The sequence below is a fragment of the Nerophis lumbriciformis genome, linkage group LG35, assembly GCF_033978685.3.
Source record: "Nerophis lumbriciformis linkage group LG35, RoL_Nlum_v2.1, whole genome shotgun sequence".
Lineage (NCBI taxonomy): Eukaryota > Metazoa > Chordata > Actinopteri > Syngnathiformes > Syngnathidae > Nerophis > Nerophis lumbriciformis.
In genome coordinates, this window is record NC_084582.2 from 22612501 (window position 1) to 22625742 (window position 13242).

The following is a 13242-nucleotide window of genomic DNA, read 5'->3' on the forward strand; positions in this document are numbered from 1 at the left end:
TTTTAACTGACCTTTATTTGACTATGTTTGTCTTTTTGTAGGTGGCTAAAATACGCGGTGCTGCTGACCGCCGTCTAACGTTACGTTACGGTGTGTGATACATTGACTAACGTAACGTTATGTGTAGGTACCTCATGCAACCCTGCTTAAAAGACAAAAAGTATGAATAAGGTAGCGAACTGCAGTGGACGCAACAGCTTGCCATGTTTGCAATGACGTTATAACCATACATATCTTATAAGTAGACGCATCATTGGCTGCTGTGACGCGAGCAATTTGGCCGCCATTTTGAAGTGGTGATGAGGAGCCGGCGAGCAGCCTAAACTGACAGTTGACAGGTAGAAAACAAAGACGCTGGTGTTCAACGTTTTTTGCTCAAATCAGCGGACTGTTGAAAATAGGAATCAGGGGATTACTTTTCACAAGTAAGATGTAACATTAACGTACTATTGGTTGTATTTTGTGAAAATAATGTTATCACAGAGTTGAGAAGGAGCAAAGATCTTCAATATTTGTATGTGGAAATCACAAAGAAATCTTCTGGGGGAGGATGACGCCCCTACAGGGGTTTGGTTTACAAACTTTCAGCCCCACCTCAAAAAAAATTCACCAGCCGCCACTGATTATGATGCATTCTCATTTTAGGAAAAGTATAAGACAATACTTTCTTAACAGTATAATTGTAACCAGGAATAAGTCTTCAAGTAACAATATTCAAATACTAACATTGTTGGGTAAGACAGAATTTGGTTTTATTCTGAATCTAGTGAAACAGATTGGTGGTTTTAGCTGATATAAAGACTTTCTGTCACGTGGGGGTCGCAGCTTGCTGCGGGGTTGTTCTTCCAACGCAAGAACGGCTCCGGACGACAGCGTAAAGGTAGGAAGTGATTTATTTCTCATAAAACACTCACTACCACAAAACACAAAAATACAACCAAAAAAGGCAAGTGTGCCTAAAACATAAAAAGCTGCTAATTAACAAAAACTAGGACATGGAAACTTACTTGGACAGAGCAAGACATAAACCGGTGTGACATCAAAACAACGCAGGCAGAACGAGTGATGAACAAAGGTAGGCTTAAATAACAGTGACATGATTGGTGACAGGTGTGTGTGAGTCCGAACGTGAAACAGGTGCGTGACGTGACAGGTGAAAACTAATGGTTGCTATGGTGACAAAACAAAACAAAAGTGCACAAAAAGTCCAAAATTTAAACCGAACATTACTAAAACAAAACATGATCACACAGACATGACACTTTCAGGTGTATGTTTATGTTTAAGTATTTGGCAGACGCTTTTATCCAAAGCGACATACATAAAAAATACATATAAAACAATCACTGTAAACATTATCATTAAAGGGAAGAATGTAATAGAAAATATCAATACAAAGTGTCAAGACAGAATAAACTCTCTGCTGCTGCAGCAACAGAGATACAGTCTATAATATATATAGATATATATTGTTTATGTAGAATATACACATGTATATACAACCTAATCATATTGTTTCTTCAACTTAAAAATAGCTGACCGTTTTTCCCCCCTTCTCTGAGATTATATTCCCAGTTTTGATCTCGGACGTCTGGTCACTTATAGCATCTAAGAATATTCTATTACTGTTAAGCAAACTATGAATAATAAAACATGTGTCTTTTATCATAGCTACACGTATGACAAAAAAGCGTGTGAAAATCAGTGGTATTCAGAGAGGTAAAATGAATGAAATGTGCTGACAGTTCATTGCGCCTGCTAAATAAATTGTACTGAGTGGAGCGGATCACCACTCCAAGATGGCGGCCCCGTGTCTCGTCAGCGCCGGTAGGCAGTAGCGCTCGATGCTGCGTCTACTTATAAGATGTCTATGGTTATAACGTTAGCAGTGAGTTTGCAGCCTCACTGATTTAACTACACAGCAAATAAAAGTCACGTTACTTAGCCAATAAACGCTAGCTTGCATTCAAAACTTACCGTTCTTTGTGCAACTTCAAATGTCGAACGAAGTTGGAAGTTGTTGCGCCTCCGTCTGTAATATTCAAACTGCATGTTTTGCATACTGCAATTTGTTTTTTGTTGACCAAGTCATAGTTTTTATACCAGAACGAAACCAACTTTGGCATAATTTTTTCTCACTGGCGCGTTGTTTGACAACTCTTCTTCGTTGGTCGTCCTGCAATTTGATTGGATGAGTGCTGTGGGACGAAAACAACGTAGAACTAATTTGTTTTGCTGTTGTACTGAGAGCACGCACGCTGACAGGCAGCACACACGCTGATAGACACAGACGTACAAAATGAAAGATACGGAGCGCTTCTGAATAACTTTTTAATCTTTGGGTTTTGGGGAAAGTAGCAAGTCTTGTCAAGTCAAAAGGCTCAAGTCCAAGTGAAGTCACAAGTCATTGATGTTAAAATCTAAGTCGGGTTGCAAGTCTCTTTACATTTTGTCAAGTCGAGTCTCAAGTCACCAAATTCATGACTCGAGTCTGACTCAAGTCCAAGTCATGTGACTCGAATTCACACCTCTGACACACACACACACACACACGCATGCATAGAAACACCAATCAGTGTGTTCCCAGGTGCAGCCCACACCTATCAGTTTATGGTTTCCGTAAAGGCTAACTTGTTATTTTCCTTTGTAATCTCTGCCTACTGAGCCTATGGTGCTGTTAAGTTAGTGTGGCTCAATTTGCCTTAATTTCTTTTTTATGTTAATGTATTATTATTTAATATATATTATTGTTTGCTCTTGAACGCATCATAATTATCCCCTCAACTCCCCCCAAAATGGATTAATTCGCTGGAATAAAAAAGACAATATAACATACATCCATAAACGCGGATGCATATGAAAAAGTGCAATATATTTATCTGTACAATAACCTATTTATTTATTTATATCTGCACCTTATTGCTTTTTTATCCTGCACTACCATGAGCTAATGCAACGAAATTTCGTTCTTATCTGTACTGTAAAGTTCAAATTTGAGTCTAAGTCTAAGTTTTTGTTGCTTAAGAGATATTCCTGGCTCTGAATTTGCTCATTGCTATTTTTATGTTTTTGTGCATTATTTGTTGCCGTCATTATTAAACGAACAGGTTACTCATCAGTTACTCAGTACTTGAGTAGTTTTTTCACAACACACTTTTTGCTTTTACTCAAGTAAATATTTGGGTGACTACTCCTTACTTTTACTTGAGTAATACATCTCTAAAGTAACAGTACTCTTACTTGAGTACAATTTCTGGCTACTCTACCCACCTCTGGTCACTACAGTTTGGTTATTATTCAGGTTACGGAACGTAAATGAAGTATTGTTGGCAGTTTTTGAATGCATTTTAAAGGGCTTTAGTGGTAGAATTGATTGCTGCATTGCGAGCCACTGAGAATGAGACCATTTTTACATATTAGAATGCGGAAAAAAACAAAAAAACGCCTTTTGTCTCCTTGTCTCATAAAGATTGCTCGTAAACGCTATATAATGTGCACATACAAAAGCAGTCCAAGAGAAGTAACTAACAATTTGCAGTCATGTTGTTTTTACGATAGAATAAACGTTCATTGGCAGCTAATGCTAGCTATGGAAATTGCTATTATTAGCTAACAACACCTAAAGCTAATGCGCGTGCATGTGTTTCGTACGTACGTCATGATGTCATTACGCACGAGAAGCCGTAATAGTGCAGGATAGCCCCTTTAAATGAATTGCATGTGTGTTTCGGACTAATATGAGTACATAGAAAACAAATTCTTGACTGATTTACCTTTTTTGTGCAAGATAAAATCAAGTGAATTCAATTAATAATTAACTGTCATGTGATGATTTAGGTGAATTTCGCTAGGTCATTCTCTCACTCTCAGAGAAAGAAAGGGATTAAGTCCGTCATGAAATTTAATATAATACGTCCTGTCATTCAGTAATTTCATTGACAATGTGTGAACTAAGTTTCATTATCACAATAATACCCGATTTCAAAAATGCTAATAAGACAAAAAAAACAAAAAAAACAGTTTCACGGTTCTTGTGTGTGATACTTAAATCCGAAACAGCTTCTTTCAAAAAGTTGCTGCATTTTTTTTTTTTATAACATTAAATCACCTTGTGACGTTTTGCATTTGCTATCAATAATGTAAATGTTCTTTGTTTGTTTATTATGTATATTTTCTGCTGGATCTACTCTATTTTATGCTGCCCTTTTTTTATTTATTTTTTGGTGCAGCTGTTACATATACTGTAATATTGTACATGGTAATTGGGATTTGTTATATATTGTATATATTACATAAAAATATAATATATCAGTATATATTATATACTGTATATGGACTATGTAAATATTACATATATGTTATTTTTTATATTGCGACTGTGATGGGACACAAGTCGGGGATTTTATTTTTTTATGTTTCATCGCCATGCATGTCTTAGTGTTTTTATTGCTGTGGAATTTGATTGTATTTTTAGTTGCATGTTTTTAGACTTTGTGGATTTTGATTGTATTTTTAATTGCATGTTTTTACTCCTTGTGGACTTTGCTGGCATTTTAAGACTTGCCCCTTTTAGCTTGTTGCCCCTGACAACCAAAGTGCCCAATCAAACCTGAGATCAGACGCACCTGTGGAGCATTAGGACTGCACACATTTAAAAGGGAAGCATCCAACAGACTTCAGGGAAGGAAGAGCGACCGAGGGAGGGAAGCGACAGAAGGATGAGCGACCGAAGGATGAGCGACCGAAGGAAGAGCGACCGAAGGAGGGAAGCGACAGGAGGAGGAAGCGATCAGGGAAGAATCGACCGGGTGGACGCACGCAGGCTGGGAAGGAACCCCTGGACTACCCCGCAGGCTACCGGAGCGAACCCCAAGAAGCCCACAACACGCAGGTGCAGAGGAAACTCTGCCTCCGAAGTAAGTGACGTGTGTTGTGGATCTGTGGGGGCAACCAACTGCGTTGGCTGTTTGGTTCTGTGGACAGGGAGCGATTGGGACCCAGAGACCTGCGGCGACCCCCGGGAGCAACCAAGAGGCGGAGCGAGACGGGACGGGTACGGCCACGTAGGTCCCGCGAGTGACCGGCGACTGGCGAGGAGAGTGGGCGTACCCAATACTTTGACGCGGAACTACAGCAGGGGCAGGGGAAACCCTGCCTTGCGTGAAAGTGTGGCGTCAGCCCGGAGAGCGTCTCCGTAGTTTTAGAAGATTTTATCCCCGTGGCCTGCCTCCGTTTTAATTCTGTGTGCAGGAGGACACTGTGGAAGTGGGTGGAGCCAGGACGCTGACCCACTGCGCCTGTCGCGGCTGTACCCTCACCATAATATTGGTTACCAATTGGTATTTTTAGTATTGACAACCGGACGGTTTAATGTGTATTGTAATACAGTGCGAACAAGCATAATCATCTTCCCTTATTTTGGACAGCTGCTCTCACTACATTGGGTTCTTGATATTTATATTTGTTTTAAGCAACATTTTTATTAGATTTTAATATTCCACAACTCGGGTCCATTACACGACAATGGTACATTTTTAGTCCACTTAAAACCTGCATTATCCTTTTCATCCTTTGAAACTGAGCTACTGTGTGGAACAATTTCCCCTGTGGATCAATAAAGTTGGTCTAAGTCTAAGTCAAACCCATCCATCCATCCATTTTCTACCGCTTATTCCCTTTGGGGTCGCGGGGGGCGCTGGAGCCTATCTCAGCTACAATCGGGCGGAAGGCGGGGTACACCCTGGACAAGTCGCCATCTCATCGCAGGGCCAACACAGATAGACAGACAACATTCACACACTAGGGCCAATTTTAGTGTTGCCAATCAACTTATCCCCAGGTGCATGTCTTTGGAAGTGGGAGGAAGCCGGAGTACCCGGAGAGAACCCACGCAGTCACGGGGAGAACATGCAAACTCCACACAGAAAGATCCCGAGCCTGGAATTGAACCCAAGACTACTCAGGACCTTCGTATTGTGAGGCAGATGCACTAACCCCTTTTCCACCGTGCTGCCCTCTAAGTCAAACCTTAACATCAAAAAGAACAAAAAAAAACACTGGCTGTCCAGTTTTGCACAAGTAAAGGTGCTGCAGGACTGCTTGGACCGCAGATTATATCAAACATTTTACATGCAAGGCCATATAATCGCATACTGTTTTTTTTGATGATATCATAGTTGATATCATATTGTATCGTGACAACTCCATTTGGTAGTATTGCGTCTACTGCACAAACCTCAGATTTCAACAAGAGCAATAGAACATTCTCTGTCTGATTTTTGAAGCATTTAGCCATAGGGTCACCAAAATCCTGCCTGCGGGATACATTATTATTATTTTTTTAATTTTTTTTTTTTTTTTAATCTGTCCTTTCTAATCCATTTTCTACTGCTTGTTTCTTCGGTGTCTCCGAGCCGCTCAGGTAAATAAAATGTCCCCTTGTCCTAAAATAAACAAGTTTAGTCTGATATAATTTCAGACATGAAGAAACAAATTGCATCCAGTGTATGTAAAGGTGTTTTTATCTTTAAAATGAATGGTATTACTCATGTCTTCTGTGTTATTGCCAATATCATCCGACTTTAAACAAATTTAAATTGAGACATTACAGACAAGAATAGTCATGAAGTTCATGCAACATCACATCCAAAGACACATTTCAATGTGAACAAACAAACATGTCAATGTAAATGTTCTACTCACCATGACTCCCTGCACCCAGCCAAATCTTATTGGTTGAGCAAGCTGCTCCGTTTGCTCCTCTTCCTGACAGTCGTCACCTTCCATGCGTTCACTTGTGGTCTCCTCGTACATTGGAGGTCTGGAGATGTCCTGCACAATAAGGCGCAACCATTGTTTTTAGCATTATGAGTAGCAATGTATGCCAAGTGCCCTTTGTTGTTGGTACCGGTTCCTAATTGGGTCTGTCCAAGAAGACCGTTGAAATCCTGGACTATCGGTACTTTTTTATCCAGCTGACCGTCGTAATTATGACACGCACGCTCTCACATTCATTTGCCGCTGCAAAGCATGAAAAAAGACACAGCGGAACAGCCATGGATTTTTTTAACGCCCCACTTCCGGTTTCAGGGTGCACGGAAGTAAACAAATCATAGATTTACGCGTTATTGGAATTCGATGTTGGCTAAAACTCAATCTTAATCGCAAAAATTTGCGCAATGTGACTGAGATGCTGTCATTGTGAGGAAAAAGGGGAAATCTTGTTTACGGGGACCGTGCACCTGACAAACACTCCAGCCAGGGGTCAGCCCTGCATCCTACTCAGGCCATCTCTGTGCCTGCATTCTTGACACGCGGCCACCACAAACTACCAAACAAATTTCAAAATACAGAGCCCAACAGATTTTAAATACCGTATTTTCCGCACCATAAGCCGCCCCGTGTTATAAGCCGCGCCTTCAATGAACGGCATATTTCAAAACTTTGTCCACCTATAAGCCGCCCCGTGTTATAAGCCGCATCTAACTGCGCTACAGGGAATGTCAAAAATAGGTAGGTCAGTTAAACTTTAATAATATATTAAAAACCAGCGTTCTAACAACTCTGTTCACTCCCAAAATGTACGGTAATGTGCAAATGTGCAATCACAAACATAGTAAAATTCAAAATAGTGCAGAGCAATAGCAATAACTTAATGTTGCTCGAACGTTAATGTCACAACACACAAAATAAACATAACACTCACTTTCTGAAGTTATTCTTCATTCATAAATCCCTCGAATTCTTCTCCTACGGTGTCCGAATTAAAAAGTTGGGCGAATTACGGGATCCAAAATGGCCGGCTCCGTCTCGTCGAAGTCATCGGAGTCAGTGTCGCTGTTGTTTTTCCAGCAGTTCCGTGAATCCTGCCTTCCGGAAAGCTCGGACCACAGTTGAGACCGAAATATCCGCCCAGGCATTTACGATCCACTGGCAGATGTTGGCGTATGTCGTCCGGCGCTGTCTCCCTGTCTTAGTGAATGTGTGTTCGTCTTCGGTCATCCATTGTTCCCACGCCGTTCGCAGTCATGCTTTAAATGCCTTGTTGACTCCAATATCGAGCGGTTGGAGTTCTTTGGTTAATCCACCCGGAATGACGGCGAGTGTTGTATTTGTGTGCTTCACTTGTTTTTTGACACCATCTGTGATGTGGGCGCGCATGGAGTCGTATATCAACATGGACGGAGCTGCGTGAAAAAAGCCACCCGGCCTCTTCGCGTAAACTTCCCTTAACCACTCGCTCATCTTTTCTTCATCCATCCATCCCTTCGAGTTAGCTTTTATGATGACGCCGGCTGGAAAGTTCTCTTTTGGCAAGGTCTTCCTTTTTAATATCACCATGGGTGGAAGTTTCTGGCCATTAGCATGGCAAGCTAGAACCACAGTGTGTCGCTTAGTAGGAGCCATTTTGTGGTCTTTACAGATGTAAACACACAAAGGAAATGAAACGTAATACCCGCGCGCTTCTTCTTCTATGGGGGCGGGTGCTTACCTTGGCGTAGAAGAAGAAGCACTTCCTCTTCTACTGGGAAAAAAGATGGCGGCTGTTTACCGTAGTTGCGAGACCTAAACTTTATGAAAATGAATCTTAATATTAATCCATATATAAAGCGCACCGGGTTATAAGCCGCACTGTCAGCTTTTGAGTAAATTTGTGGTTTTTAGGTGCGGCTAATAGTGCGGAAAATACGGTAATTGTTACGTGTCAGGTGTTCTGTTTTTTGGCAAACTTGATGACTAAGTTTAGAGTAAAACAACTTGCACTGAGCCTAGTCTATAAAATCCGCTACACCTCCCTGATACCAAAGTACATGTCAAACTACTTCCTTAACGTAAATGACCGCCATAACCACAACACCAGGGGGAGCTCCACTAACCACGTTAAACCCAGATTCCGATCTAACAAAGGTCTTAACTCATTCTCTTTCTATGCCACATCAATGTGGAATGCGCTCCCAACAGGTATACAAGAAAGAACATCTCTATCCTCCTTCAAAACCGCAATAAAAGTACACCTCCAGGCAACTTCAACCCTAAACTAACACCCTCCCCGGATTGTTAATAATCAAATGTAGATACTTTTCTTATGCCTCTCTCTCTCTCTCTATGTCCACTACTTGCTGTACATATCCTACCAAGTCAGACCTACACTGTTTCAATATCCATTTATCTGTTCTCAATTGTTGATGACTGATGATAACAACCAAACCTAACCACCCTGCCCCTCCACACCCCGAATTGTAAATAATGTAAATAATTCAATGTATATACCCTGATGATTATCTTGTGTGATGACTGTATTATGATGATAGTATATATGATAGTATATATTTGTATCATGAATCAATTTGAAGAGTTGAAAAACGTATTCGGGTGTTACCATTTAGTGGTCAATTGTACGGAATATGTACTTCACTGTGCAACCTACTAATAAAAGTCTCAATCAATTAATCAAAGACTCCTTGTCTTCCAAAAGCTGTGTGAAAAATCCTTTGTCAGTACCGGCCAATGGCTGTGAAAAAAGGACATGATCGCCATTGCCGATTATTCACGACCGATCCCTAAGAAATAACGCTGGACTCTGGCTGATACTTTGCAGCCTGCCAGCAGTGTCGTATCGCCCCTGCCATGTGGCGGCGGCAATTCAAAACAATCATATTCGTGGTCTGCAAGTTTTTTGTTATCTGTGAGAGCTAAGTTTGCATCCTGCAACACATGCCACTAGAACATATCTGGTGGAGGGGGCCTGGTTTTAAACTTTTAACAAAACCAATTTGATACGACATTTGCAGAGCTGACATTTGTCGGTGTACGTTGAATTCTCGAGGCTCACAGCAGAGAATGAAAAAAAGACGGTGGTAGCAGCTAATGCTAAAAGGAAGCTAACTCAGCCAATGCTGGGCAACACTCACCCGTATGAGCACGATAGCCAGAAGGCTAAGCAAATTTCAAAGAAAATTATGGAAGTCATCGGATTGGATGACCAGCCAGAAGTGGAAGACACCGGGTTTCGCCGACTTCTCTCTCATTTAAAGCCCCGCTACGTGCTACCTGGACGGGAATCCGCTACGTGCTACCTGGATGGGAATATTTTACAGACGGAGTCCTGCCTGAGCTCCACCAGGCAGTGTAATCTCACATGGAAAGTCTCCTTAAAGAAGACGTCTCATCCTCTCTAAGCTTCACGAGGGATATATGGAGCTCGGATGTCAGTCCTATGGCGATGTTGAGCCTTACAGTTCGCTGGAATGATTTTAATTTCCAACTTCAAAAAGCTGCTCTGCATGCCTAGGAGTTTTCTGGCTCCCACACTGCCGTAGCTTTAGCAGATGCATTTACAAAAATGTTCCAAACGTGGCATATTCCGAACAACGAGGTGCATGTGATCCTGAGAGATAATGCCCGTAACATGGGGAAGGTATGACAGATGCTGGATTACCAAATTTGGGATGGAAGGCACACTGCAGCTGGCCATCCATGATGCAGTGCTGTCATAGCGCACTATAAATGACATTATTGCCACAGGGAGATGCATTGTGGGGCATTTTAGGCATTCTCCTTTAGCCTATGCAAGACTTCAGAGCATACAGAAACAACTCAGCCAGCCCACCAAAAGACCACAACAAGATGTTAGCACAAGGTGGAGTAGCACCTACTATATGCTTCATAATCTTCTTGAGCAAAAACCGGCTTTGGGTGCCTATGCCATCTTTTGAAGAACTGAAGAACTGACTGAGGAAATAAGCTCATCAACTGCATCTGCCACTGATGTGATACCCTCTGTGATGGTGAAGTGAATTATTTAACTCATGTTATGGGGGCGGCATGGCGTAGTGGGTAGAGCAACTGTGCCAGAAACCTGAGGGTTGCAGGTTCGCTCCCCGCCTCTTACCATACAAAAATTGCTGCCGTTGTGTCCTTGGGTGGGACACTTCACCCTTTGCCCCCGGTGCCACTTACTCCGGTGAAATTAATGATAGGTGGTGGTCGGAGGGGCCGTTGGCGCAAATTTCAGCCACGCTTCCGTCAGTCTACCCCAGGGCAGCTGTGGCTATGAAAGTAGCTTACCACCACCAGGTGTGAATGAATGATGGGTTCTACATGTAAAGCGACTTTGGGTACTTAGAAAAGCGCTATATAAATCCCAGTTATTATTATTATTATTATGTTCTACATATGGTAAATGTTTATATTCAACTTGGAGAAAGCGAACCACCAGGTTAAAGTAAATAGTGTGAGCCCATATTAAAATAAGGAGCCTTAGTTGGACATTCGTATGTGGACTGGGTTAACTCTCTCACGAGAAGAGGCAATAAATTCAGACTCCGGAATACAAAAGTGATAGCTCTATCCTGGAGGAGAGACTCCATGTCTATCTTCACACTAACATTTAAGTTACAACATACAGAGGTTGTTTTCCGGTCACTTACACATGAACATCTCCTTACATGGTCTGGTTGTACTCTCCTGAATTAACACACACCCAGACAGAGAAAGAAGGAATATAAGACTGTGGTTCAGCTCCTCCAAGTTAGGAGTGCCTCATTTTCTTGACCTGACCTCCTCCAGGAACTGTAATCCTGTATAATGACGCTCGCTTGTAATAAAGCGACTTTTGGTTCTGTAAAGCGTCTCCGACGTCTCTTTTGATCCAGCCGCACTGCTGTGTCACACTTCTGTCCGGACGAGTATGACAAGACCAGAAATACACATCGATGGTTTTAAAGCGTCGGCCTGCCAAAGATACTGCAGCAGATCATGGCGTGACAACAACTAAGGCCACATTTGTCAGGACCTGGACTTGGGCGACGCAAATTATTGCGTGGGTTGCTTTCCCAAGATGCAAACGAACTGAAGCGGACATGGCGTGGAGGTAAGGACATTATTTATCTTAACACTAACAAAAAGTACCAACAAAAGGCGCGCACAAAGGCAAAGGTACAAACTTGGCTAATGAAAACAAAAACGAGCACAAAGGCAGAAACTATGAACATGAAACAAAACTCGCTAACTGTGACATGAACAAACAAAACTTACGTGGCATGGCATGAAGCATAACTATGAACAGGCATGAGTATCAGAAGTAGCAAGGGTACAGAAGTAAACAGAGTTAATGTCGCCAGACCGACTGCCTGGCAACTACAAGCTTAAATAATAGTGTCTTGATTACAACAGGTGCGTGTGTCCAAATGAGTCCGGTGCGTGAGTCCAAATGCATGACAGGTGAAACCAATGAGTAGTCATGGAAACAAAAACAATGGAGCGTAAACAGAAACTAAAAAGAGTCCAAAAACCAAACAGGACATAACTAAACAAAACATGATCAAAAGACATGACAATATTGTTGGAAGCTGACACCAAAATATTTGCTGACATTGAAAAGAAGCCCCTCTACAGCTTGGCAACCATCATGGACCCAAGGTGTGAACATGGTCAGCAAAATAATGATGGGGAGAAAGCATTTGCATGTGCACAGTTAATGGTTGAATTCTTAAGCAACTTTCAACAATGAGTTTCATGTGAAATGAATGTGATTCTCCCTTTTCAAGGTACAAAGGCATATATTATTCTGAAGCGCTGAAGACCAAAACCCACAGATTGTTTCTTGGTCTGATGACAGAGGCTACTCAGAAGGACTTCAACCAAGAACCGCCATTTCATGTTCCATTTGTAGTCCGCCCAGTTTGCTACACTGCCGTTTGACTGGTTAGAGACTAAAGACTGAAAAAACAGAGATGCTCTTCTTTTAAAAAAATAATCTCCCCACAATGCTTGATAACAAGTTATAGGCATTTATTCCATGCAAACGCAAATGCCGTTAAATATGTATCCTTGTCCAAAGTAAATGCACTCTGACTTCAAGTGTGCTGTTTTTCTGTTTGTATGACTGTTAAACCATCCACCCATCCATCCATCCATTTTCTACCGCTTATTCCCTTCAGGGACGCGGGGGGCGCTGGAGCCTTTCTCAGCTGCATTCAGGCGGAAGGTACACAAGTCGCCACCTCATCACAGGGCCAACACAGATAAGACAAACAACATTCACACTCACATTCACACACTAGGGCCAATTTAGTGTTGCCAATCAACCTATCCCCAGGTGCATGTCTTTGGGGTTGGGAGGAAACCGGAGGGAACCCACGCAGTCACGGGGAGAACATGCAAACTCCACACAGAAAGATCCCGAGCCCGGGATTGAACTCAGGACCTTCATATTGTGAGGCAGACGCACTAACTCCTGTT

At 42.0% G+C, this 13242-nt stretch overlaps 1 protein-coding gene across 1 annotated transcript in view; it reads right to left on the reverse strand.

Moving 5' to 3' along the window:
• Nucleotides 1-13242, reverse strand: part of slc12a3 (solute carrier family 12 member 3) — a 152449-nt gene that overhangs the window by 131387 nt on the left and 7820 nt on the right. Inside the window, exon 2 of the mRNA XM_061928125.1 lies at nucleotides 6703-6831. Within this exon, the coding sequence (XP_061784109.1) occupies nucleotides 6703-6831 (129 nt within the window). The remainder of the gene's footprint in view (nucleotides 1-6702; nucleotides 6832-13242) is intronic.